General features: G+C 43.6%; 3 protein-coding genes across 13 annotated transcripts in view; 2 read left to right on the top strand and 1 right to left on the bottom strand.

Annotated features, from left to right (window-relative positions):
- The window catches only part of GPBP1L1 (GC-rich promoter binding protein 1 like 1), a 65,019-nt gene extending 62,083 nt beyond the window's left edge, over positions 1 to 2,936 (top strand). For both annotated transcript variants that reach the window (XM_029949153.1, XM_029949152.1), the window contains exons 11-12: positions 862 to 964; positions 1,868 to 2,936. In XM_029949153.1, the coding sequence (XP_029805013.1) occupies positions 862 to 964; positions 1,868 to 2,020 (256 nt within the window). In that variant the 3' untranslated portion in view covers positions 2,021 to 2,936. The remainder of the gene's footprint in view (positions 1 to 861; positions 965 to 1,867) is intronic.
- A 1,632-nt stretch (positions 2,937 to 4,568) lies between these two features.
- CCDC17 (coiled-coil domain containing 17) lies at positions 4,569 to 8,725 on the top strand. 6 transcript variants are annotated; one of them, XM_029946256.1, is made up of 13 exons: positions 4,585 to 4,910; positions 5,012 to 5,086; positions 5,190 to 5,403; positions 5,502 to 5,664; positions 5,887 to 5,970; positions 6,061 to 6,179; positions 6,453 to 6,569; positions 6,813 to 6,958; positions 7,072 to 7,169; positions 7,332 to 7,535; positions 7,663 to 7,873; positions 7,942 to 8,052; positions 8,306 to 8,725. In XM_029946256.1, exons 1-13 carry the CDS (start codon positions 4,788 to 4,790, stop codon positions 8,411 to 8,413), a joined length of 1,773 nt encoding a protein of 590 aa, XP_029802116.1. In that variant the 5' UTR covers positions 4,585 to 4,787; the 3' UTR covers positions 8,414 to 8,725. The 6 variants fall into 6 exon arrangements, with proteins under 6 accessions (XP_029802120.1, XP_029802118.1, XP_029802115.1 ...); XM_029946258.1 differs by lacking the exon at positions 7,942 to 8,052 and having other exon boundaries at positions 4,575 to 4,910; XM_029946255.1 differs by lacking the exon at positions 8,306 to 8,725 and having other exon boundaries at positions 4,576 to 4,910; positions 7,942 to 8,180.
- Positions 8,726 to 10,125: 1,400 nt separating this feature from the next.
- Positions 10,126 to 24,445, bottom strand: part of NASP (nuclear autoantigenic sperm protein) — a 36,566-nt gene continuing 22,246 nt past the window's right edge. For 2 of the 5 annotated variants that reach the window (XM_029946251.1, XM_029946250.1), the window contains 12 exons: positions 21,629 to 21,709; positions 20,638 to 20,747; positions 18,916 to 19,935; positions 13,720 to 13,799; positions 13,473 to 13,558; positions 13,287 to 13,360; positions 12,771 to 12,959; positions 12,484 to 12,650; positions 11,745 to 11,801; positions 11,582 to 11,659; positions 10,813 to 10,941; positions 10,126 to 10,313 (listed from right to left, as the gene is read on the bottom strand). In XM_029946251.1, the coding sequence (XP_029802111.1) occupies positions 10,236 to 10,313; positions 10,813 to 10,941; positions 11,582 to 11,659; positions 11,745 to 11,801; positions 12,484 to 12,650; positions 12,771 to 12,959; positions 13,287 to 13,360; positions 13,473 to 13,558; positions 13,720 to 13,799; positions 18,916 to 19,935; positions 20,638 to 20,747; positions 21,629 to 21,709 (2,149 nt within the window). In that variant the 3' untranslated portion in view covers positions 10,126 to 10,235. The remainder of the gene's footprint in view (positions 10,314 to 10,812; positions 10,942 to 11,581; positions 11,660 to 11,744; positions 11,802 to 12,483; positions 12,651 to 12,770; positions 12,960 to 13,286; positions 13,361 to 13,472; positions 13,559 to 13,719; positions 13,800 to 18,915; positions 19,936 to 20,637; positions 20,748 to 21,628; positions 21,710 to 24,445) is intronic. The other 3 variants (XM_029946252.1, XM_029946253.1, XM_029946254.1) reach the window with 3 other exon arrangements.

Raw genomic sequence — 24,445 nt, forward strand, 5'->3', positions numbered from 1 at the left:
CATGCCTGCGAGAAGCTTGAACATACTTAGGATATTTCACATCGGGTCTGGCATGCAGAGAGAATTGTCCATGGGCACCGCGCCTTGTTCTTTCTGTGTGCCTTTGCTTGACCTACTGCTCGCTGGGCATTACTTTTCAGATTTGCCACCTTTTTACACTTTCCTCTCTAAGGCTTTCGTGTAGTTTAGTTTTAGGCTCAGTTTATAACTCTGGGTGGAAAGGGGACCCCGTTTTCTAGGACTGCTGTACTGGCCCTTGGGCCCCCCTAACCAAAGTGAGTGGTTCTAAGATGCCTTTAAAGGGCCTTGGGAGGCATGATACCCCCACGGGTGGAATTTATTCTTTAAACGAGGGCCTTGAACACAGCAGCTGACTGTGTAAGCAGCTGGATGGCAGACATGGCAGGCCCTTCCTGAAAGGAAGTTCCTGTCTAGAACAACTTCAGGAGTCCACAAGAGCACAAGAATATGAAGGAGACCACAACGCCATGAACTTGAGAGAAAACTTAGGTACATGTAGTGATGTACTAATTTGCTTACAAGAGACAAAAGTGAGATTTCTTCCTCTGTTTTGTCTATGACACAGAGAGGGCCCTTGTATTTTGGCTCTTAAGTGATTTTATTTTCTGCTTCTACTATCTGTTCTCTACAGCCGTTGTGCTCTGTAAAGAGCAACTTTGGATCCCTCATTTAATTCAAGCACCTAAGTAGCCATAATTAAAGTGTACCCCACTGGGGAGAAAAGAAAAATCCAAGTGGGTGCCATTGCCCCTAGGCGAATAAGTTTTCTCTGAAAAGTTGTGGGCTTCCCACATATACTTAAAAGTGTCATGTTTTCTTTGCCTCACCTCCCTCTACCAGGTTATTGAAAGCAATGGGATGGCAGGAGTATCCTGAAAATGATGAGAATTGCCTCCCCCTCACAGAGGATGAGCTCAGAGAGTTCCACATGAAGACAGAGCAGGTATGTCATAAAACTTTCCTGGAGACCAGCTAATGACTAGGAGAGAAATAGGATAGTTCTTGTCCTTAGGAAGTCCCAGTTTAGTGTGAGAAAAGGACCATAAAAAGAAAATATAAAGTAGGTTTCATAGTAAAAATAGAAGTGCATCACTGCCTAGGCAATAGGGGTCTCCAGTAGTAGATACAAAAACTAGGTCAGCAGTTTGCAGATTTCAGAAGGTAGTATATTCATTCATACTGCAGCTCTAACCTCTCATCAGAACCACAAAACTGTGTTCCGGAGTTAGGGGCTTGGAACTCTTGGTCTCTACAGAAGCAGGCTCAGCCTCCCCTGCCTTCAGCCTTACTGTTTCTCTTGGATATTCCGGCCAGAGCCAAGGAACAACATATTTGAATTCATTCAACAAATGTTTGGAGCCTTTCTCTGAGTGAAACACTGCAGATCCTAGGGTTTATAGTAGTGTGCAAGATAAATGGAGTCTCTACAAACCTCATAGAGTCTAAATTCTGGTGGTATTTATATTTTATTGACATGTATTTATATTTATAGCATTTATGTTAAAGCACAAATAACAACGGTATCAAGTCCTATAAAGAGAAATTGCAGGCTGACAGAAAAATTTTGCTACTCAGAACTATTCCCTCAGTCATTGAAAAATTGGAAAAATTGAGAACTTGGGAAAACAGAATCTGAAACCCTACCTACTGAAATCAGATTCTGCATTTAAAAAAAGTCATTAAATGATTTGTACAGTAAAAAGCACAGCTATATGAAATCTTTGATCTCTTAGAAGGGTGCCATCACATTCTGCCTAGGATTGAGTTGAGGCCTGGCCTTTTCCAGGTCCTGTTGCCACTATCATTTTTAATGGTTTTCTTTTTTTCTTTCCCATGCTAACCATAGCTGAGAAGAAATGGCTTTGGGAAGAATGGCTTTTTGCAGAGCCGCAGTTCCAGCCTGTTCTCCCCTTGGAGAAGCACTTGTAAAGCAGAGTTTGAGGACTCAGACACAGAAACCAGTAGCAGTGAAACATCAGATGACGATGCCTGGAAGTAGGCATATATATGTTCACAAATCTGACCCAGGAAACTCAGCTTGTGTGTCTAGGGAGTATACAAAACAAATCGTTCTTTTCCTTTTCTTATGTTGTCGAATACTTCATGCACAAGGGAAATAATCATATCCCAAAGAGAGAGCAGTTGGCTTGTTTAGCTTTTGTTGTTGATGTTCTTCCCTGTTACCTGCTTAATAGAGAGAAGTTTGTGTGATGGGAAAGATTTTTTAAATACACACACACAGACACAGTATATGTGGGGCGATGCACAGGTGGGAGCTGGCAGCGCGGAGAGGAGACCCCGGTCTGCAGCAGCCGCTTCTACTACCAGCCCTTGGGGCACTCACCCCTGTGCTCAAGCAATCATTGTCAATGACAAAGTGACTATTGAAGTTATAATTGTATTAAATTAATGCTAATAATTTGGATATTTTATTTTATTTTTGGCTGCTCGGGTAACGATAGCCCTTAACCAAGCATACGTAGTTTTCTTTTCTTTTCCTTTATTTTTTTTTTTTCCTTTTTGGGTACAGCTGTAAAATATTTGGATATAGGAAATGTGTTATTCTTGCAGCCTTGATATTCAGGGTGGATTGTAAAATATAAATTTTGTGAGATTTCAAAGATTAAGATTATTTTGATAACATTATTTACAGATTTAAAAGATGTGGTTATCACAAGTCTGTTGAGGGGGAAAACTACTGCATAAAATAACTAACTTGGAATAAATATTTTGCATCAGTTTGGATTGTCTTGTGTAAGAAGTATATTTCCTTTAAAATTAGATGAGTGGATTCTTGGTGGAAATACTTTTAGAAGTCTGAGGGAAATCTAAATTCAGACACACCTGTTTCTCCTTTTAGCAGATACTTTTCTGATGCAGAAGAACTTGTGCAATAAATTACCAGTAATCAGAAACCCAAGTTTCCTTCCTGAAACTGATTTTCACTTGCCTAGATATTTGCCAGTGTGCATATTTTAAGGAAGGTCTGTGTCTCAGTTTTCCTGCATTTAAAAACATGGGAAAGGATTTCAGCCAATGCTGTCTGGGTGACCAGTGGAGGAAGCAGTTTTTCATTCAGCGTATACTTCCCCAGCTCTCCCTGTACAGCCCAGGCATTTTGCAAGGCTCGGGGGATGCAGGGAGTGCCCAGCCCAGTAGGAAAGAAAATAAAGTTACATTAAAAATGAAACTTTCATCCAGAATTTGATGGACCAGGTAGAAGTTAAACCAAACAAACTGATACTGGCGCTCTTTGCCATCCCCACAGTGGATATAGATGTCCAGGATCACACACTAATGGGGAGACCAGGCCTGATTGCATGTTAGGAAGATGACTAACTTGTGCTGTCTTTTGAAGGGGTAGAGGCCTAGAGACAGACGAGGATGACATTTGCTAGAATCTAAAGGCTAGGAAGGCAGAAACTCTCTTTGCCACACTATTATATAGTCTCTCCTGCCAGTGTTACAAGCAGTCCAAGTGGAAATGTTGGTTGAACAATAAAAACTGTCATACTTCATTGAATATATCTATTTGAAGACATTTTTTTATGTAGTAGTAAGAAAACCTGGCAATTCCGATACTACATTGTTGATCCTGATTTCAGTGTTAAAATGTGGGGGAAAGTGCATCTTGAATCCGTGAAGTACCACAAAATTAAGTTGCAAAAATATTAAACCAGAAATGAGAAACTGGCTAGCCTTGGGCTCTGCCCCTAACTAGCTGTCACAGAACAGATTTCTAAAACCACGCCCTTTTTCTCACTTGGAATTAAGCTGAATTGAGATCACCTGCTTTGAAACACGTTACAAGCTGTCTGTTACTGGTCAGATCTTGGCCTTACGTGGGGGGGAGGGGTTTGCTACCTTAAGTCTCTGTCTTGTTTAGAAAAGAGAGTTTTTTGAAAACATGGGGTAACTCAGAGTTCCTGCCACTGGTGGCTGCGTATATTTGGGGAGGTGGCAGAGAGATCTGACCACAGGAAGGGCCTCCCTGGTGCCTGGCCAGCTCAGGTGAAAGCTTACCCTCATGTGAGATTTATAATGTTCTCCCTCAACTTTCATTCCTTGGCCTGTGTGGACTACCATCCCTCTATTGCCAAACAAAACAAAACAAAAAATCCAAAAAACAGGAATCAGGGAATGGGTGTTAGGGAGAGGCTGGTGGCCTTTTTGTGAGACTTATTGTGTGGAAGCCGTGGTTGCTTCCAGAGACGCACAGGGCAAAGGAAAGCTTTTCAGCCTAGAGGAAAGACAGGTTTCCTGGCAGAAACCCCAGAAGGGCAGACCGCTTCCTTTCCCAGGTGTTCTAGAAGGGAGAATGGCACTAACTTGGGTAACATCCTCTTGGGGCAAAACAAGAACGAACAAGGTGACACTTCCCTGCTGGAGATGGCCAGTGATGGGCAGTGATAGGGTCCCAGCCTGCCTAGGAGACAGCTGTTTGTTCCTTTATATAAGGGGGGAGAGGTGAAAAGGGACTTGCCCATGCTTATGTAATGAGGTGGAGCAGACTTTGTGACACTTTTCAAGTCAGGGGCTCCTCCCCGAAGTGGCCTGCTTTCTCCCCGCCCATGCTCCAGACCTGCCTAGGCTTGTAGTTGCTGCCCAGGGAGCTAAGTCTCCTCCCCAAACATAATCTTGTAAACTCAGTAAACCTGGCCTTTCCTCTCTGCCTCTGGCTTTGTTTCATCCTCCTCTCCCATTCCCCTGCCCTCTGTCCTGTCTTCTGCAGGTCTTGGCTGGTATCAGGAAAGGGATCCCATTCCATGGCCTCCTACTCTGGGGAGCCGGGGCTCCTGTCCTGTGGGTCCTGTGACATGGTTTTCCGCTCCTGGGCCCTGCTGGCCACCCACACTCAGCGCTTCTGCATTGGCCGTCTGACCCAAGAGGTAACACCTAGTGCACACCTCTCAACAGGCTGCCTCTGGCCAAACAGGCGGGTATTCAAGCAACTCTTTCAAGATTATCTCATCCCACACCCTGTCGCCAGGTTGTGCCACAAGAACGCCAGGGCCTCTCAGATCAAGAGGCCGGCAAATTGGCTCTGAAGAAACTAACGGAGGAGGTACTCCTGGCTCGAAACTCAGCGGCCTTCCCAAGCCTCCAGATCAGGCAGCTCATAGGTCAGGTTACCCCTAACAGAGATTGTGGGTTCCTGTTATCTCCAGGTGCAGCGGCTGTGGCTGTACCTACAGGAAATGCGACCCTGGATAACAGAGGTCCCCCGGAGATCAGAAGGGCGTTGTGAGGCGCTGACTCAGAGCCCCACCCCCGAAGCTGCTGGAAGCCCGGGAGAGCGGCTTCGGGCGCTCCAAGGGACTCATGCAAAGCGAGTGGTGGAGACCAAGGCACAGAGCCTTGCCCTGGAGCGGCGGAGCGAGGGTGAGGGGGAGGGGGGGTGGCTAAGGGCCAGCTCCGCCACTCGCCCTTGGTATTTGAGTTTGTTGACCCCGTTGCGACTCGATCCCTTACCGCCTCAGAACTGGGCCAACAACTCCAAGGTTTGGCCCAGACCCGGGGCGGAATATCCTGCCTTATCGGCCTGGAGCGGGAGCTTCGAGAACTCAGGGCAGAAGCCGGGCGAACACGGGGAGCTCTAGAGGTGCTAGGGGCGCACGTTCAGCAGCTACAGCCACAGTCCGGGTGAGACCCTGCTCGGGAACTCTGTAGCGCAGCTGAGCCGGCTTGCGGGCAGGGCCTCGGGGCGGAGCCGGGGCGGGTGCTTCCGGAGGTGCGGGACAGTCGAGGCAACGCCCGTAAGCCGCTGCAAAGCTGCGTTAGGTCGGGAAGAGGCGGGGCTTCCGGAGGCCTGGTATCTGGATCCGTCGGTAATTTCTTTTACGCGCTGGTATCCCTCTACCCCAGGACTGGGCTCAACCCCTTGCGAGAGGTAGAACTCTATTGTCCGGTACGACAGACGAACCCAGGGACTCTGGCTGCCGAGATTGGGTGAGGTCTGGGGCCCGGGGTACGGCATGGGAGAAGCGTTGATCAGTTCTGGAAAGACTGCTGCCTTTTTGTCCCCTACTCTGTCCCTAGGGCCCTGCGCGAGGCCTATGTACGAGGCGGGGGCCGGGATCCTGGCGTTCTGGCTCAGATATGTCAGTTGCAAGTGGAGGCCTCAGCACTGGAGCTGCGACGGTTGCAGACTCGCAGGGGTGAACAGGAGGGAGCCAGATAGGAGAGCCTCTGGGGAAGTGGTGGTCTTAACTGTGGGAGGAGAAAAAGGCGGTTGAGGGAGGCGTCTCTGGCATGGGGACCAACTGAGCAAAAACCCAGAGGTAGTAGAAAACCTGGGTGGTCATTGTGGTAATGGCTAGAACGTTATCTGACAAGTCCAGCCTTGTCCAGAGAGACCTAAATCTGGAAAGCTGCTCAAAACCGCACCAGTTGGTCACCAAAGGTCAGAGGTGACAGGCTTTTCATTGCAGGAAGAAGGGCAGATGTGGCACTGGGGGAGCTTGTAGTAGTGGAAGCTGAAAACCGGCGCCTGGAGGCAGAAATCCTGGCCTTGCAGATGCAGAGAGGCGCAGGCCCTGCGTCCTGGGGTCAGCGAGGACCCTCATCCCAGGCCACCTAGCTCCCTCCAGCAGACCAAGATCAGAAGAGGGGGATAGAGGGACTGTGCATGGGGAATGAGGCGCATGTTTATGTCCTGTCCATCCTTGTTCACATGCATCTCCACGTGTCCATGTACCTGCCACGGGTTTGGCTTCCCGGGGAGGGTTATCTCAGCGCTGTTACTTGTTGTGTCCTGCTCAGGTGTGCCCTACTCTTAATTATGCTCCCAGGGCCTAGGGAGCTTCGACCTGTGGCGAATTCCAGCCCTAGCCTGAGAAGGAAGGAAGATCCCCCACACCTCCCACCCCGGGTGGCTCCCCCACTGCCGCCGATTCCACACCCCACAGGTGTCCTATTGAGTGGCACAGAAGAGGCTGTGAGGACCCAGGGGTTTGGTGGGGGAGGGTGGCGGGCAGTTCTGTTTTGTGCAGCTGGGGAAGCACGGGCACCTGGGAGGCTTTCCGGAGTCCACTCTTCCCCCGCCCACAGCCGCAGCTTCCTGGAACCATGACCAGAAACCTAGGCCTGGACGCACACTTCCTCCTGCCCACTTCTGACGTTCTGGGCCCTGCACCCTATGACCCTGGGTGAGACCTGCTTTCTCTTTTTGACATGCTCTGTGATTTGGCTATCACATCTGATTAAGGAGACCCACTAGGACAAACGGGGGCAGGGGGGCGAGGGGAGCAGGGTGTAAGAGCTGGGGAGGTGTGTATGTACAGATGCCACCTGAGACCTGTATTCTTCAGGGCTGGCCTGGTCATTTTCTATGACTTCCTTCGGGGACTTGAGGCTTCTTGGATTTGGGTGCAGCTACTGACTGGTTTGACCCGAGATGGACAGGATACAGGAGGGGCCACAGCATTGCCCCCAGCCCTTTGCTTGCCCCCACCTCCAGCTCCTGGGCCCATGGGCAACTGTGCCATCCTTGCCAGCAGGCAGCCTGTACCCAGGTCAGTAGGTGGAGATTGACTTTCATGCCACAATTTGAAGCTTTTCCCTCATTCTGTAGGGCCACTGGCTCCGAGGGCTATCCTAGGAAGGGAGAACTGTTCTGACACCTTGTTTCGGTTGTTCTAGACTGCCACCTTCACCATCAGTATCCTTGGTCTGTGAGCTACAGGCCTGGCAGGGGCTGGCATGGGCTAGGACACCACAGCCAAAGGCTTGGACCTCACTGGTGTTATTTGACCGAGATCAAAGGGTGCTAAGTGGCCGTTGGCGTCTTCCACTTCGGGTCCTTCCTCTCAACACCAGGCTTAGCCTTGGGCAGCTGAACGGGATTCCCCAGGTGAGTGTGGAGGACAGGGACTGGGTCTACTCCAGGTACAGATGCAGTACTATTTCATCTCTCTCCAGGTAGGTCAGGCTGAGCTCTTTCTGCGACTGGTTAATGCAAGAGATGCAGGTGTCCAGACACTAGCAGAGATCAATCCAGCAAGTGCCCAGGAGTACCAGTACCCACCTCCGGTGAGGGCCCGCCCGCATGGAACTAGGGACACCACAGGTGTGATTGGTGTGGTTAATTGCCAGCATTTGTGGACCACCATGTGCCAAGTTGTTATGAAGTGCTGTGAATGAATGAACTTTAACCCTCATACATCCTATTAATCTACTATGTTACAGACAAGGAAATCCGAGCACAAAGAGGTTAACTTGGTTTACATTGGGTAGTCAAGACATAAACCTCTTAAAGATCTACTTTCTTCTCCCTCTTCCACAGATGTCCAGCTCACCTTCAGCAGAAGCCAGCTCCCTTGCCCCCAAAGCTAGCTTTGTTGATCCCCCTCCTCCCACAGAAGAGCCCCTCAGCAGTCAAGGATTGAGATGAAGGTTTGGGCCCTCGTCACAGCTTTGACCCACCTCCCTCTGGCTTTGAGTCTAGGAAAATGTGGGCAGGAGTAACTTAACATGCACAGATCTAGGATTTAGTTTGATGCCAGATCTGCAGTTTTACTGTAGGGCCCTACACCTTCTGAGGGCCTAGGAGGAAACAGCAGATAAAAGCTCAAGATAGGAGCTCCAACACCTTTACCACTTTTCCTTTTGTAAAAAGGTTATTTACAATAGTGCCTAGCATCCAAATCCTTTCAAAGATGAGCAGGGGCAGTCTTTACTTCATTAAAGGAACTTGCTAAACTTATCCCCACTTTTTTTTTTTGCTAAAAAAAGCCTGTCTTATTACCACACTTCTTCATTCAAATCCAAGCTTCCTCAGGATATCCTCTGGAAAGCCGTCCAGGCTCTAAGGTCTCCATAAACACTGACGGTTACTTGTGAAATCTGGCTGAAATTTGGTAGTAGGCCTAGCCCCAGGACCCTGTCCACAAAAGGTCAAAGGCCTAAAACTCTTAGGACTTGGTACATGCAATACGAAAGCATCTTCAGGAAGATCTGCAGCCGTGAGTTACCATAACCAGCCCAGAAAAACTTCATTTTCTCTTGTATTTAGGGAACAAACTGAAAAACTGCCTCTGACATTGGATATTAAAATGGCAGGTTCTGACCTACAGTCTATCTAGCGCAGCAAAGTAGCCCTGTGGGCAGAATTAAACCCCTGTAGGTAATGGAGGGCAGGCACTGTTTGGAATTCAGATTCAAACAGTACCTGATGCATAACAAACTAAGGGTCAGTCATGTTAGAAGCAGCTCACATAAGGAGGCTCTCCCATTTACCTTGCATCCTGGGCATCAGTGAGGTCCCAATGGGATAGCGTTAGTACCAGTATCCTGAGCACCAGCACCCCTGGACTGGGCAGCCAGAATTGATGGGTTAGTTTCTGCCTTTTGATCCCACCTCCCAGATAGAAATGTTCTAGGAAGCCAGGGATCCCACTGAAGATCTTTAAACACAAGTCTAGACCAAGAGCTTTCTTTAGCATCTTTGAGAAGTCAAAACTGCAGATGGAGTAACAATTCGGACTCAAGTTGATATTTCGGCCTTTCTGTACAGAAAACAAAACTCCCATCAACGAGCCTCCCCACAGATTCTCCCAAGCACATCCAAATGGTCCAGTCTGTCCTTCAGCCACTTTTGACCCAGAAAGCTCAATTCTCTATAATTAGCACACCAGTTTTCCTCAAGGACCACTTTCCCCCACCACCACTCCCTTACAGGTTTTCTTCAGAGTTCTTTTTCCAGACAGGATTGTTGGCCCCCAGTTGGAGTCTAAGGGGATAAAAGTATTATCCAAGGCCTGGCTCAGAGGCCATTATCGGCTCACAAAGTCCAAACAGAAGCATCAGCACCGAAGAGCAAGATCTTCACCAAGTCTTGTTTTTGTAGGTCCCATCCAGGGACAGCACCACTGAAGGTTTGCAACACAGCTGAGTTCAGTAATTAAAATGGAAAAGGTATAGCACCATTGGAAGACAAAGGGTCTATAGCCATGCTTGATTTGATCACCTCCACATTAGATAGGAATTTGGATGAGAACTCAGTACAGAAGGGGGTCAGGGAGTACCTTTGGCCACTATATAAAACCTGGAGTGCTCCAAGGCACAGATTCAGCCAATGTTTAAGAAAAAAATCCTCAAAGCCTCAACCTTTGCTTACAATCTTTATTGAAGTTATACAAAAAGAATCCCCCCAAAGTGAAAAAATACATTATATACAAAAACACTTTCCCTCAGGAGGAAGGCTCTGCGCCCTCTCAACATGCAGTGCTTTCAACTGTAGCTCCGGCCTCCACTGTCCCCTCCACTGCTGCCCGGCTTTCAGCCTGATTCACCTGGAAGATAAACAGGGAGCCTGGGCATAAATGACCCTACCTATTTTAGGACATTCTGTCTTATATAATTGAGTAGAGGCCTTAGAAAAAGTGAACAGGCCTCTTAAAACCCTGCTTTGCTCCCTACGTGAATAACAGGGCAGTGACCACAAAATAGAAGGCCATGTCCTAAGTTTTCTAGAATAGGCCTGACCGAGCCAATGTTTACAGGTTACGTGGAAAGGAGGAAGCAGAAGCAACCCAATGGTCTTGCCAATTAAATCCCTTCTCATACATTCATTACAGTGGGACCTGTGGTATATACATGGTTTCCATGTGTCAACGGGACATCCTACATTCCATAACCAAATCGCTTCCTGCACAGTGGATTAATTGAATGCAACCCTTATAAAGACAAACAGGCTCAAGGCAAGGAACATGCACTTAGGAGGTCTAGTTTCCCCAGGCCCTGAGAACAAGGGGAAATAAGGCAAGAGTCCAAGCCCTCTTAACTGCCCACCTCCTCCTCCATGTTTTCTGAAACTTCATTTCCACTGGAGACTGCATCCCCACTGCCTCCATTCACCTCCAGCTCTTGTTTGGCTTTCTTTGCATCATCTTTTCGGGGACTCTCTTCCTCTGGTTTCCTCTGAAGATATAATTGTGAAGGCTTCACAAATGTGCTGAATATTTTTAAAAGAACTGCAGAACTTAACAGTCCCTTCACTCCTCTCCTCCCCCACCACTGCCACCCCATGGTTTTGCACCAGGATCCATGGCTCTAAGGGTCTTCTCCTATGGCCACGGAGGCAGATGCCAACCTGAGCTCAATTCAATAAACTGGTCTACCACAACATACCAATTCAGCCTCTCTACTGGAAAGCTGGGGTAGGGTGAGGAGGAGATTTAAGCAACCAAACCACAAGTTTGGGAGTCTGAAACTAAGGAATCAGTCTCCCACAAGAGAAAGAAAAAAAAAAACACTATAGGTTAAGTATCAGCACGTCTGCTGCTGAATGACTACTGCCAAAGAAAACCTGAGTGAGCCATGTGACCAAGTCTCCTCAGCAACTTTTCTGATTTGATAGTCCTGGGCCAAAAGAGGCCTGAAAATTTTTGTTAGAAGACAATCAAATGAAAACTACTTTGACTCAAATCCTCACCAATTCTGCAAAATGAAATGTCTCATTGCACCAAATATTAGGGTATGCATTTCCAGTGTATCACCTGAAGGAAAAAAAAAAACCAAAAGACTGGAAAGACACAAAAATGACCACATGTAGATTTACCTTCTTTCTGACAAGGTGGGAAATATCAGTCACACAATTAGATGAGGAAGCACCATCTGTTGGCTTTCTACTGGCAACCTGGCAAAAAGGACTTTGTTAGCAATGTACAGCTGCATATGAAACAGGCCTAATATTAAGTGACAAAAACCACCCGCATACTCACCATGGAGACTGAAGTGCCTCCTCCACTAGGAGTGAAACCTGAAGTAGAGCTCTCCACCTGTTTGGGAGGTGACAGACCCAGTGGAGCCCGGGATAGAACCCACTAGGTCACCCACAGTCCTACAGAGGTACTGACCATCCAAAAAACAAATACTAGTGGGATTCCTTATAGAAGCAATAGCATCTACCTGCCTCTACCTATACCTGCCGCCCCCAAACTGGAAGCTTAGGCAGTGTAGATGTTAAATTAACTCCTTTGTATCATGTCATCACCAGCAGGGTAGGAAGCTCCCTGACAGTCCAGCAGCCAAAAAGAGAGCCAGTAAATGTGGGGCTAAAAGCCATCAATACCTTGCTAATCTAAACAGGAGTTCTCAGTGATGGAAGTAATAGCTTACATTTATTAAAAGCAAACACTATTTGTACTGTCATAAGTATTTTGACAGGTACCATTATCCCCATTTTATAGATGAGTCAACTAAGGCCAAAAATGTTAAGTAACATGGCTGTAGTCACATACCATAAGCAGATACAGAACTCAAACCCAGTACGGCTCCAGAGCATCTACTCTTAAGTATTATACTATTTGATAGGAAGAATTAGATAATTCTCACATTCCTTCAACCAACCTGCTCCCTAGAAACTAAGTCATGATTCCTAGACAAAAGGAACACTAATATCATGATGCCTTCCAACAACATTATACTATTACCAAAACTTTGAAAGGAAACCAAACCAACCAGAGTTGCTTTCAGAGCCAATTCAGCTACATTCCCACTACGCTGGGACTCCTTTGCATCTTCTATCTTCTCTCTAATTTCAGGTAGCAGTTCCTTCAGCTCCTCAATTTCTTTCTCATATTCAGTAGAAGATCCATCAGCCTCCTTCATCTGCTCACTTAGTACAGCTACAAAGAACAGGCTAAAGTGATCAGTAATAGTTATCACAAAAGGATCCATTTTTTTAAAAAATCTTGCCAATTCCTGGATCCACCAAGTTCAGCATCAAATAGCTGATGCTCACTCACCCATTCTCTTCTCAATGACTTCAATAGATTTGCTGAACTGTGACACTGCCTCATCATACTGAGAGTTGTACCCATAGGCCAAGCCCAGCTGGTAGTGGGTCTCTGCAAGGAGACGGTCATGGGCTTCCAGATACTGTTCTTGAAGGTTTAGGCAGGCCTGGAACTCCTCCACAGCTTGGACATAATTCTCTAATATAGAGAAAAAGAGTAGCAAGCAAATGGACAGCATTTAATATAATATTTCTGAATTTTAGACTATTCTACAGGAATGCTCTCCTGATTTACATTTCATTTTCTTTGTAGCATCTCTAGGATCCTTGACTATAAAAAATATCAAAATAACAAAACCAAAAAACTAACAAGAGACTTTAGTTAGAGGAGAGTTCTAGGAGCTACAGGAACCCAAATTGACTGTCCTTTAAAGCCAACTGCCCACAACTTATGATCAATCAAACTGAAGGAATTAGAAGGGGGAGAGGGACATTAAAGGAGAGAGTAAAATGAAAAATGCATTACCAGATTCAACACTAACTTCTCCAAGTTTAAGATGTGCCTGTGCAGCATAAAGCTGAGCTTCTTTTGTTTCTTGCCTAAAAGACAGACAACAGAAACCTTATTAACAGCATTTGTCCAAGCCTAACTGATACTCTATTTTCAACCTCCGAACTCCCAACTTGAACCTAGACAAAGCGAAAGTTTTACCTTTTAAAAATAATCTTTGCTAAATCCAGCATATCCCAGGCAAGCTCTAGATTCCCAATCTCCTCCTCTTCACTTTCTTGAAGAGACTAAAAAGTATATCCAAATCACTAGTATTAGGCAGAAGTACAAGACAGGCATCTTTAGGTTGCAAACAAATGTTAACCAAGAAAAAACTATAATCATAATCAGGAATACCCAACAGTCCTACAAAAAGAAAGCAGAAATGGATACTGAACAAATAACTTACCTTGTTTTCAAGAGTTGATTCATTTGGTGTTTCTTCAGCCTTGTCATTTTCTTTATCTTCCTCTTCTGACCCTTCAGTTTCTGCAAGCAAAAATTACTCAGTATTGAGAATACTAAGGATATCTTCTAACTAGTCAAATTCCAATAAATGTCTGTCGAATAACCTATATTCTGAGGTAGAAAAGGCCAGATGCTAAGTCAGTTAATATTTGAACTGGACAGAAATATAAAGCCAGTGATTATAATCTAATTCACATGTAATCTAGACTTAGATTGTATAATCTTATAGCGTCTGTGGTTTACACTTCAGTGATCAGAAGGCTGAATGCTTCTCTTCTGAAAGTCATTCTGTATCATTCAGATCAAGACATATTTATTTACTGTAGCCTCTTGTTTACTAGAAGTTCCCATCTACTCAGCCAGAAGCAATTGGAGACCTCAGCCAGTGTTCTTGGGGTCTTTAGGTCACTTGTCAGAGAATACTAGCAAGCTGAGAAAGTATGAAAAGTTAAATTCCCCCTGTTCATCCAGAGCAAGAATGCTCAAGAGACTAGCTTTCCCACAACAGAGCTGTGGAGAGAAAAGCATAGCCCTTACCAACTTTCACCAATGAGCATGCCGCAGACTCCAGCCAGCTCTAGCACATACATAATTGAGTGAGCAGTACCACAACCAATTATATTACTTCAGTATAATGTTAAAATTTGCAGCCTTAGGAATAAAAAAAAAATTTGCAGCCATATTAACACTGTATTTCACCACACTGGCATACACTCACAAGTCAAATACCTAGGACAGGCTGCTAATAAATAGATCTACACACCACTTAAAGCTCAGACTATCAAGTGATTAAAAATGGTCTTATGGGGATGCAAACAATTCATGAACTGGGTATAATGTGCCTACCTCTGCCATCTTTCATTAAACATTTTTAACATAAGCAAAAGAACTTAAATATTCTCTAACAAGCTATTATGAGAACATAAATATGGCAATTAGGCCTTAGAGCCAAAAGTCAGGCTAAAGGACTTTTATCTGTCTAGCAACTCTGCTTCAGGATGGGAACAGGCACAGAAAATTCCTAAATATTATAAATTAGTAGGACAATCTAAAGAAGTCCTCTAAGAAGGGCACCTGGCCGGCTCAGTCAGTGGAGTGTGCAACTCTTGATTTCGAGACTGTAAGTTCTAGGGGCACCTGGGTGGTAAGCGTCCAACTTCAGCTCAGGTCATGATCTTGCGGTTCGTGATTTCAAGCCCCACATCAGGCTCTGTCCTGAGAGCTCAGAGCCTGGAGCCTGCTTATGATTCTGTGTCTCCCTCTCTCTCTGTCCCTCCCCCACTCATGCTCTGCCTCTTCCTCTCAAAAATAAATTAAAATATTAAAAAAAAAAAGATTGTAAGTTCTAGCCCCACACAGGATGTAGAGATTACATTTAAAAAGTAAAATAAAATAAAAAGAAGTCCTCTAAGAACCAGATACAAGTTATAAGCTAATTAACCTCTATCGTAAACTCTTATCAACTGAGTCATTTTTCCCATTGACCACGTGATTTAGTGCTTCACACACCATTATCTTTCCATGCCCAAATTTCTAAGATGTTTGTATAGTTAGTATGCTATTAAGACTAGATGGGTGGTTTTATTAACTCTGACAATGAAGCCCGTTCTCCAGGAGAATACATAAAACGGGTGAAGTAAATCTATGAATGCTAGGTGACATCTAACTTGGCATAAAGTCTTTCTGAGTTTTACATCAACTTTTTAAACTAAAACTCTTACTATTGTTAGAAAATACTGGTTTTCCTGGAGAAATCTATACTACCTTCATAGAATGGTGGAGAAGCAGCTAGGTTAATGAGAAAGCCGTTACTTTAAAATGATACTTTCCAACTTGGTAACCTGTACTCAGGTATTAATGGGAATTGCCCTGATGTCCTCAGTAAAGCAATCTGTTAATATATTTTCCAACTTTCCTTGAAAGTGGAATCTTCCTTGTGGCATGCTTATCATCATCCTTTGGAGAAAAGAAAGCACAGTTTTATACAAACATTTCTCTAATTTGTTGCCTGTTCAAAAGTTAAGGGCATAACTGGTGCAAAGAAGAAAAATTCCTCTTAAAGACAAAGTAAAGGCAATCTGCTGGTTCTGTGGTTATTCCAGCACTCTCTAAAAGAAAGTCTCTGGGGCACCTGGCTGGCTCAGTTGGTAGCACCTGGGACACTCCTGATTTCAGGGCTGTGATTCTGGCTCCGTATGGGGTGTTGGGGTTACTTAAAATCTTAACGGGCACGTGGGTGGCTAAGTTAAGCGTTCCACTTCCGCTCAGGTCATGATCTTATGGTTCATGAGTTCAAGCCCATGTCTGGCTCTGTGCTTACAGCTTGGAGCCTGAAATCTGCTTCAGATTCTGTGTTTCCCTTTTTCTGCTCCTCCCCCACTCATGCGGTTTCTCAAAAATAAACATTAAAAAAAAATTTTTTTTTTTTTTATAAAATCTTAAGGGGTGCCTGGGTGGCTTAGTTAAATGTCAACTCCTTATTTCAGCTCAGGTTATAATCTTGTAGTTCATGAGACTGAGTCACGCTTTGGGCTCTGTGCTGACAACATGGAGTCAGCTTGGGATTCTCTCTCTCCCTCCCTGCCCTCTCCCATCACACTTGTGTGTATTCTCTCTCAAAATAAACATTAAAAACTTAAAAAAATAAAAAACCTTAAAAAGAGAAAATAAAACCACTTGTAAGACTTCTGCAAGGGGACACCTGGGTGGCTCAGGCATCTGACTTGCGCTCACATCGTGATCTCATGGATCGTGGATTCAAGCCCTACATTGGGCTCTGGGTTCATAGGGTGGAGCCCTGCTTGGGATTCTCTGTTCCTCCCTCACTTGCTCACACACTCTCTCAAAATAAACAAAAAAAATTTTTCTGCAGGCTAGTATTGCCACATAAAGATAAACAGAGCACAGAGAGTTAAGAGCTTGGGCCCTAGAGCCAGAAGGTTTGGGTACTTCAGTCCTCCCCTCCCCTTATTGGCTATGAGACTAAGGCAAATTGCTTAACCTCTTTCTGTCATTTCTTCATTTGTTTTTTGTTTTTAATTTGTGTGTGTGTGTGTGTGAGAGAGGGAGAGGGAGAGGAAGGGGGGGGGGGGAGAGAGAGATCATGAGCAGCAGAGGAGCAGAAAGGGAGACAGAGTGTCCTAAGCAGGCTCCCCGCTGTCAGCCTAGAGCCCAACCCAACATGGAGCTCGAACCCACCAACTGCAAGGTCATGACCTGAGCCAAAATCAAGAGTGGGATACCTAACTGACTGAACCACCCAGATATCTCTGTCATTTCTTCATTTGTAAAATATGGGAAACTGTACCTTCTTTAGAAGTAGAGCGGTACCTGTGACACATACTTAAAAAATGCAACTGATGACTCTTAGGGCTTTTATAAGTATTTTGGAAAGAGTGACCAGAAAGATTCTGATAGGAAATGGATCAAAGTAGGAGACTAAAGGGGTGCCTGGGTGGCTCAGTTGGTTAAGTGGCCAACTTCAGCTCAGGTCATGATCTCATGGTTTGTGAGTTCAAACCCCATGTCAGGCTCTGTGCTGACAGCTCAGAGCCTGGAGCCTTCTTCAGATTCTGTGTCTCCCTCTCTCCCCTTCCCCTGCTCACGCTCTGCCATTCAAAAATAAAAAATAAACAAAAAAAATTTCTTAGAGGAGATAAAATTGCCTTCCTCCCTGTGAGGTAGGCTTGGGAAGAACAATATATTCATGTCAGATCTAGAGTTGGATTCTAGTACTATAACTTAGGTGTTTGACCATAAACAAGTAACGTAACCCCCAAGCCTCAATTTCCTCGTGGCTGTAGGTAGAATACTACTACCTACTACATAGTATTATTTTGGAATCAAAAATAGTATGAAAGCTCTAACAATGTCACTTGTGATCCCACAGAATAGTTTCTGAAATTGAGAAATAGGACATTTCTACTGTAGCTTATTATTCAAAAAGAGCCAGCAGAACTTCTTACTTTGTTCACCATCATTAAAGATCAAGACATGGTAGTTTCTTAAAAACTGAGGAATTCGGTTCTGTGCTTTTTCCATAAAAAAGTCCTAAAACTCAATAAGCAGCCCAATGGTGTTACCATTTAGCCAATTCATTCCTGGTTACCATGCCTGTGCTGGCTGGAGTGCAGGGACCTGCACATAGGTAAACTGTAGTTTAATAGAATGAGCTGCAAATACTGATTGTGGGTTTTTTAAAATCTACAAGTAAAGAAAACTCTTGAAATAGTCTGCAATGGTATGAAGTAGTAACTATTAACTGGAATATTTCTGTGGTTATTAATACCAACGTTAGATGAACCTTACAGACAGTAGAATCCTCGATAGTACAACTCAAGTCAGACGTGCCAGTTATGGAGTTACTAATTAGAGGCTTATACATCTTGATGGAATTGAATCAAACTTACACCAAAAATACTATACAAAGCATTCAGACACTTTATAACGTTCTAAGTAACAAAAACTTCAGTTTAGCAGCCAAAGCAAGCATGAAATGAGGGGGAAAGCAGCGCGAGAGCTAACAGTTAAGGTTTTCATTATCTTTTGGAGGGGCTAATTAAAACTAATTTAGAATAAGCCTCTAAACACTTCCTGAAGACTAAAAGTAAAAGTCACCAGAATTCTTTCACTGTGGTTAACTGCCTTCATTTAAATGGCATGCCTGCTTAAGTGTACCAATTCACTGGATTCTACTGTTCTAATTCTGCTTCCTAAAGCAGAGAATAGGAACCATGTGAACAGTAAATTTAAAAATCCAGAGGCATGCAAGTGAACATCCATTCAGCATTCTCTGCCAGCCTAGCCCACTATTTCCCTACCTACCCCACCAGCCCCCATCCACCTTTATTGGCTAGTACTGTACAAGTTACTGATAGCTAGCCAAGTCTCAGAAACCACAGAGAAGGCCTATTTTGCAGTTAGTAAAAGCGTTAGTTTATAAGCCAACTAAAGACTTGCTTTTGATTTAACTTGCTAAGCTTATCACAATCTTCTTAAACTACCCCCATTTTCATTTAGCCTTTCCTATCCAAAGGCAGACGGAAAATCCTGAATGGAAGGCTGGCTTTTACCCATGATTAGTGAGTCAAATCCAGAATGTACTCCACCCACTGCAGCTCCTGCATATCCCGGTTACCTTCACCCTCTTTCATCTGTTCTTCTCTCTCTTGTGTTTCTTCATTAGCAGCTATCTTAACTTTGTCTTCAGGGCATTTCTCAGTAGCCCCCTGGGCTACCATGGTATCAACCCCATCTCCAGCTGCCTCAGACTCTTCTGTGGACAGCTTAGTCTCCTCCTGGCTAGGAACCAACTCTGCCCTGACCTTCTCGTCTAGTCCTGAGCCATCTTTTGTTTCTGTCAGTCCTTCTGCATTAGTCTGTTGTTCAATAGGAGTCTGACCTCCTGCAGCTGACATTCCATTGACTGCACCATCCTTAGAGAGAACTGTCATCTCCTGCCCAGGATTCTCAGAGACTTCTGACCCAGCTTTTGCAGCTGAGGCCTCTGCAGCCTCTACTGTCACCTCTGATGACTCTTCAGCAGGAGGCACTTCTTGCCCCACCAGCTGCTCAAGAACAGCCTTTCCTGGCTCAGTTTCAGAGGCAGCTACCTGCTCCTTTGGCTCATCCCCACCCACATTCACTGGCTTAACTGTTGAAGCTACAGGCTCTGCTTCTACCTCCACTGCAATACCCTGCTTTTCAAGAGTCGTATCAGGTTGCTCTTCTAAAGCTTCTTTTGGCTTCTCCTCTATGCTCACAGTTACTTCTCCCTGCTTTTCTTGCCCTCCTTTTTCTCTGCATTCTTCTTGGATGTCAGTTCTACAAACTGATTTTCCTTCCTCAGCATCTGGTGCTTCCTGTTCTGGCTTCTTCTCAGAAGTGACCTTGGCCTCATTCAGTCCTTCTGATGCTGCTGTTTCTTTTGCTTCTTCAGTGGTTTCAGCTAACTGATCTGGAGTGGATTCAACTTTTTCCTGTAGTTCCTGTGCAGGCTCACTTAGATCCATATCTTCTCTTCCACCCTTCTCCATTTCAGTCTCCTGCTCTTTATCAATTTCAGGCTTTACCAGAGACTGGTCTTCTGGTTTTTTTGCTTCTTCTTTTTCTCCCATGGCGTCATAAACCTGTTCTCTCAACTCTTCCCTTGCTTCCTCTACATGGTTAAAGAACATGAAGCATAAACATGTCTTCGAGTTTAGTGATAAAAGGCATAAATGGAAACTAAAAATACATTCCCTTTAAACCCTCATACAGCCTGGCTTAAATTTTAGCACAGGACCTAAAATTTATCTGCCCCCTTGAGAAAAGCAAAGGGAAAAAGTACCAGAGAGCAGAGCAACTTATTGCAAAAGAAACCCAAGCTCCTTAAGTTAGATACTCTTTTACTTGAGCATTCTGATTATCAGTTAGGTAAGAGATGCCAAGCTTTATGCTCGCCTCTAAACGTTATAAACCTCCAACTGATATGTAAAACTCTAGTAGCCAAACTCTACTTAGAATTTAACATTTAACTTTCTTAGCCACAAAAAGTGTAAATAGACTCCAAAAGCACGGCTATTAAAATAACTGAGCTGCACAGACTTTTAAAAATTTTGTATCAGAAAAATATTTCAAGTTGTTATATATTTAAAATATTAATTTAACACATTTATTGGGGAAATTAAGTTTTCTTCTTATAAAAGCCTGCGGTCAGTTTCAGTGATTGGCTACCACCACTGCAGTCTCCACAAGATGCAGGTATCACCCCCTGGAAACTTAGGAGAGACCATCCAGGACAGGGAGACCCCTACTCCCATCATTTGTACGTAAGAAATATACGTCGCATCTTCTTAATGCCACATGCAACTCCACATACCATCTATGTTATCATTATTTTCTACCAGAGATTCGTCTTCTGTTTTTTCTCCTTCCTCTTCTTCCACATGCACACCTTCCAGGGCGTTTCCCAACACACCATTCTCCATTCTAGGAGAACAAAAGGAGAAAGCACCAAAGGTATGATGGATAGAACTAACAGTTTTTCTAAGACAAAAATTACAGTCCTGTATTATAAAAGCAACAGAAGAGCAATCTATAAGTTTTTGTAGATGAAAAGCAACAATCAAAACTAATATAAATTAAGACTGTAAAAACCTGAAAGAAAAGCATACCCTTCACCTAGCCACCTAAAAAGCTTGTCAAAAGAACAAGTTCAGCATATATTCCCTTTACATTACAGCCACTGTATTTCCTAAAATTCACATCCATCCACATTTCTCTAGATGGCTTAAAAACATTCTGGCAAGACTTTCATGACAAATCATGAGAATGATCTACAAAACTAGAAAACTTACTATATTAAACAGGGCACAAATTATTTGCTGGTTTGTATACCCTCAGTAGATTTTATTATGGTTAATAAACTTCAGTAGAAAATACACAAGAATTTTCCAAGAGTTTAGACTACTTGTGAGTTTTATTTATTAGAGATTCTCATATGCTAGTATTTTTGAACTGTCCTTCATTTAGTCCTTGTTGGGGCTGAGAGTGCTTTAAAATGCCCTGTCTATATTAGACTTCAATAAATTATTGTCCATTCACTAGCAGAAAGATCTCTGCTTCTAAAGACCCTGAAAGTCAAAACCCAAGCATAACTTTACTCTGCTTCAAGTGCCTTTTAAAACTTCCATCAATATGTCCTGTTCCTCCTAAACCCGCTTTCTTAGTAAAACCAGTCCACTTAGCTCATGTGAAATCACAAAGCTAGTAAACAATCCTGGCAAACAAAGAAACCTTAAGATTTTAAACAGACCATTATAATGTTATACAAAACACCCTACTTAAAAACTGTGGCTTGAAAGACATACCTTGCCAACTCCAGAAGTGATTTCCCATAGAAAAAGAATGCTTCTCCACACTCATTAGCGGTCTCTCCATACTTCTTACCTCTACAAAGAGAATACACATCTAAGACCTGAATTAACATCTAATCTAAAACATTTATTTCTAGTTCTTTAAATTCTAAAATAGCATTTCTTTAGTAACACGTCCTTCTAGGAAACCAATACTCCCCTCCTCTTGCTTTCAAGTCAAGTTCAAAGGGACCTTAAAAAAGTGTATGAAGTGAATACTGCCTGGTTTCTCTCTCTCTCTCTCTCTCTCTCTCTCTCTCTCTCTCTCTCTATATATATATATATATATATATATACACATTCCAAGTAACATCAATTTGCTACAGTTAGAGTATATAATATTAAGATATAAACTACATTAATAGGTACTTCTCCTACTAGATGGGTATCACTATGGGCCAGAATAATTAAAGGACCTTTAGCTGGGACCTAAAGCATAAATAAAGTATATGGAAAGACATGTTATAGAGGGTAAGAGCTTTTTCTCTGGAGTCAGACTGCCTAGGTTCAAATCACATCTCTAAACTTTAGCTGTTACAACCTTAGATTCACAGTGCCTTAGTTTTCTCATCTATAAAGTAGAAATACTAAGAACTGCTCAAAGATCTAGTCTAAGAATTAATGTATATAAAAGTATAAAGTTTAGATATACAGACAACACTATATGTAAGTTTTAGCTAATAACATCTAGACGGCGGTGCCTGGGTGGCTCAGTCAGTTAAGCATCTGACTTCAGCTCAGGTAATGATCTCACGATTGAGTTCATACCCCGCATTGGGGTTTTGCTGACAGCTCAGAGCCTGAAGCCTGCTTCAGATTCTGTGTCTACCTCTCTCTGTGCCCTTCCCCCACTCATATTGTTTCTAAAAAATGACTAAACCTTAAAAAATTATATAAAAGTATTATATAGACAAGGAAGAAGGGGAAAAAATCACAAGTGTGATTGATAAATGGAAAGGAGGTACTTTATATATAGAATGAAACTAGCTTTCATGGAGTAAATGACTGGTGGCAGAAGTCATGGAAACTCAGGCCAACTAATGGCTTTTACAGTCTAATGAGAAAAACTAAAGAAATTAAGCACAAAGTAGTGTGAGGATTATGTTTAAGTATAATCTACTAGATTAAAATGTTTCCCCTAAATATCCTTAAAGGCAAGACAGTGAAAATACTGATCTTTCCAGGAATCTGGGAATAAGCTAAGAAGTAGGTTTATTTGTACTTATTCTTAAAAACTTAGATTTCTGCACTTTATATTCTAAGATAACCAGACATTTTTATTGTAAAAATACTTAAATACTTAGCATCAGATAAAATTTGGGCCCTACTCATAACACACCACTGGGTATCAGACCCTAGTTTTTAAGGCCCAGGGGATGACAAACTCAGTTTGTCATCTGTACCTGCACCGGGCTGCAGGTCAGGAATCAGACAACAGATGGGGCACCTGGGAGGCTCAGATGGTGGCATCCAACTCTTGATTTTGGCATAGGTCATGATCTCGCCATTGTGGGATCAAGCCACATGTGGGACCATGTTGGGCTCCATGCTAATCATGGAGCCTGCCTGAGATTGACTCTCTTCCCCTCTCCCCATTCTCAAAGTGAATAAATAAACATAGAAAAAAAGGAATTAGACAAGAGATTAATGAAGATATCCAAGAATAAGATTCTGTTATAGATGTTGGGAGAAGTGGGGATGGAACAAGAATGGACTGATAGGACCCTGACTGAATAAGAAGGAATGAAGAAGTGAGAGGCTTTTAATCATTGTGAGCCTGAAACCCAGTTTTATTATAAGCATTTCTATTATAAGGAGGATGTCTTCAACTCAATTCCATATAACTAATCAACTCATCAGGGAACATCACTAACTGCAACTGCTACTGGTAATAGAAGTTAGAGGAAACTAGTTCAAACCAGGTTATAGGCTGAAAGGCTGTTGCTTGAAGATTCAACTTAAATTTTTTCTCTTTCAGCTCCACAGATACATCAAATTCTTTAATTACAACAAATCACTTTTGAGGCACTAAATAAAGCTAATCTGCTTCCTCACGATATAGATATATATGGCCACCTAGTGGTAGCTGCCAACTTCCAAATAGTTGCAACAGAGAATAAAATTGCTAACAATCTGAAAAATTCTGTATTTATATCAACATTAGTAGTAGAGTGACCATCATGGCTTGCCTGGGGCTGTTTTGTTTTTGTTTTATAAGAGAGAAAAGAAAGCACTGGAGCAGGGGAGTGGAGAAGAGGGACAGAAAGAGAATCTTTTTTTAATTAAAAAAAAAATTTTTGAGCAAAAAAGACAGTGTGAATGGGTGAGGGACAGAGAGAGAGAATGAATGAAGCAGGCTCCAGGCTCTGACCCGTCAGCACAGAGCCCAACACAGGGCTCGAACCCACAAACCATGAGCTCATGACCTGAGCTGAAGTCTGACCCTTAACTAACTGAGCCACCCAGGCGCCCCACAAAAAGGGAGAGAATCTTCAGCAGGCTCCATACTCAGAGCCTGACAGGGGGCTCAATCCCACCCTGGGATCATGTCCTGATTTGAAATCAAGAGCTGGTTGTTAACTGACTGAGCCACCCACGAGCCCCTATGGCTTGTTTGGGACTTTGATGAAAGATGAACTTCCCCCCCCAGACATACAACTTCCAGTGTTAAATGAGAAAAGTCCCAGAACAAAGTAGGACAGGTTGGTCACCCTAATTAGTGGTGATTAGGAAACGAATTACCTTACTCAGGAAAAGCAAAGACTGAAATTG

Source organism: Suricata suricatta, chromosome 8 (genome assembly GCF_006229205.1).
Source record: "Suricata suricatta isolate VVHF042 chromosome 8, meerkat_22Aug2017_6uvM2_HiC, whole genome shotgun sequence".
Classification (NCBI taxonomy): domain Eukaryota; kingdom Metazoa; phylum Chordata; class Mammalia; order Carnivora; family Herpestidae; genus Suricata; species Suricata suricatta.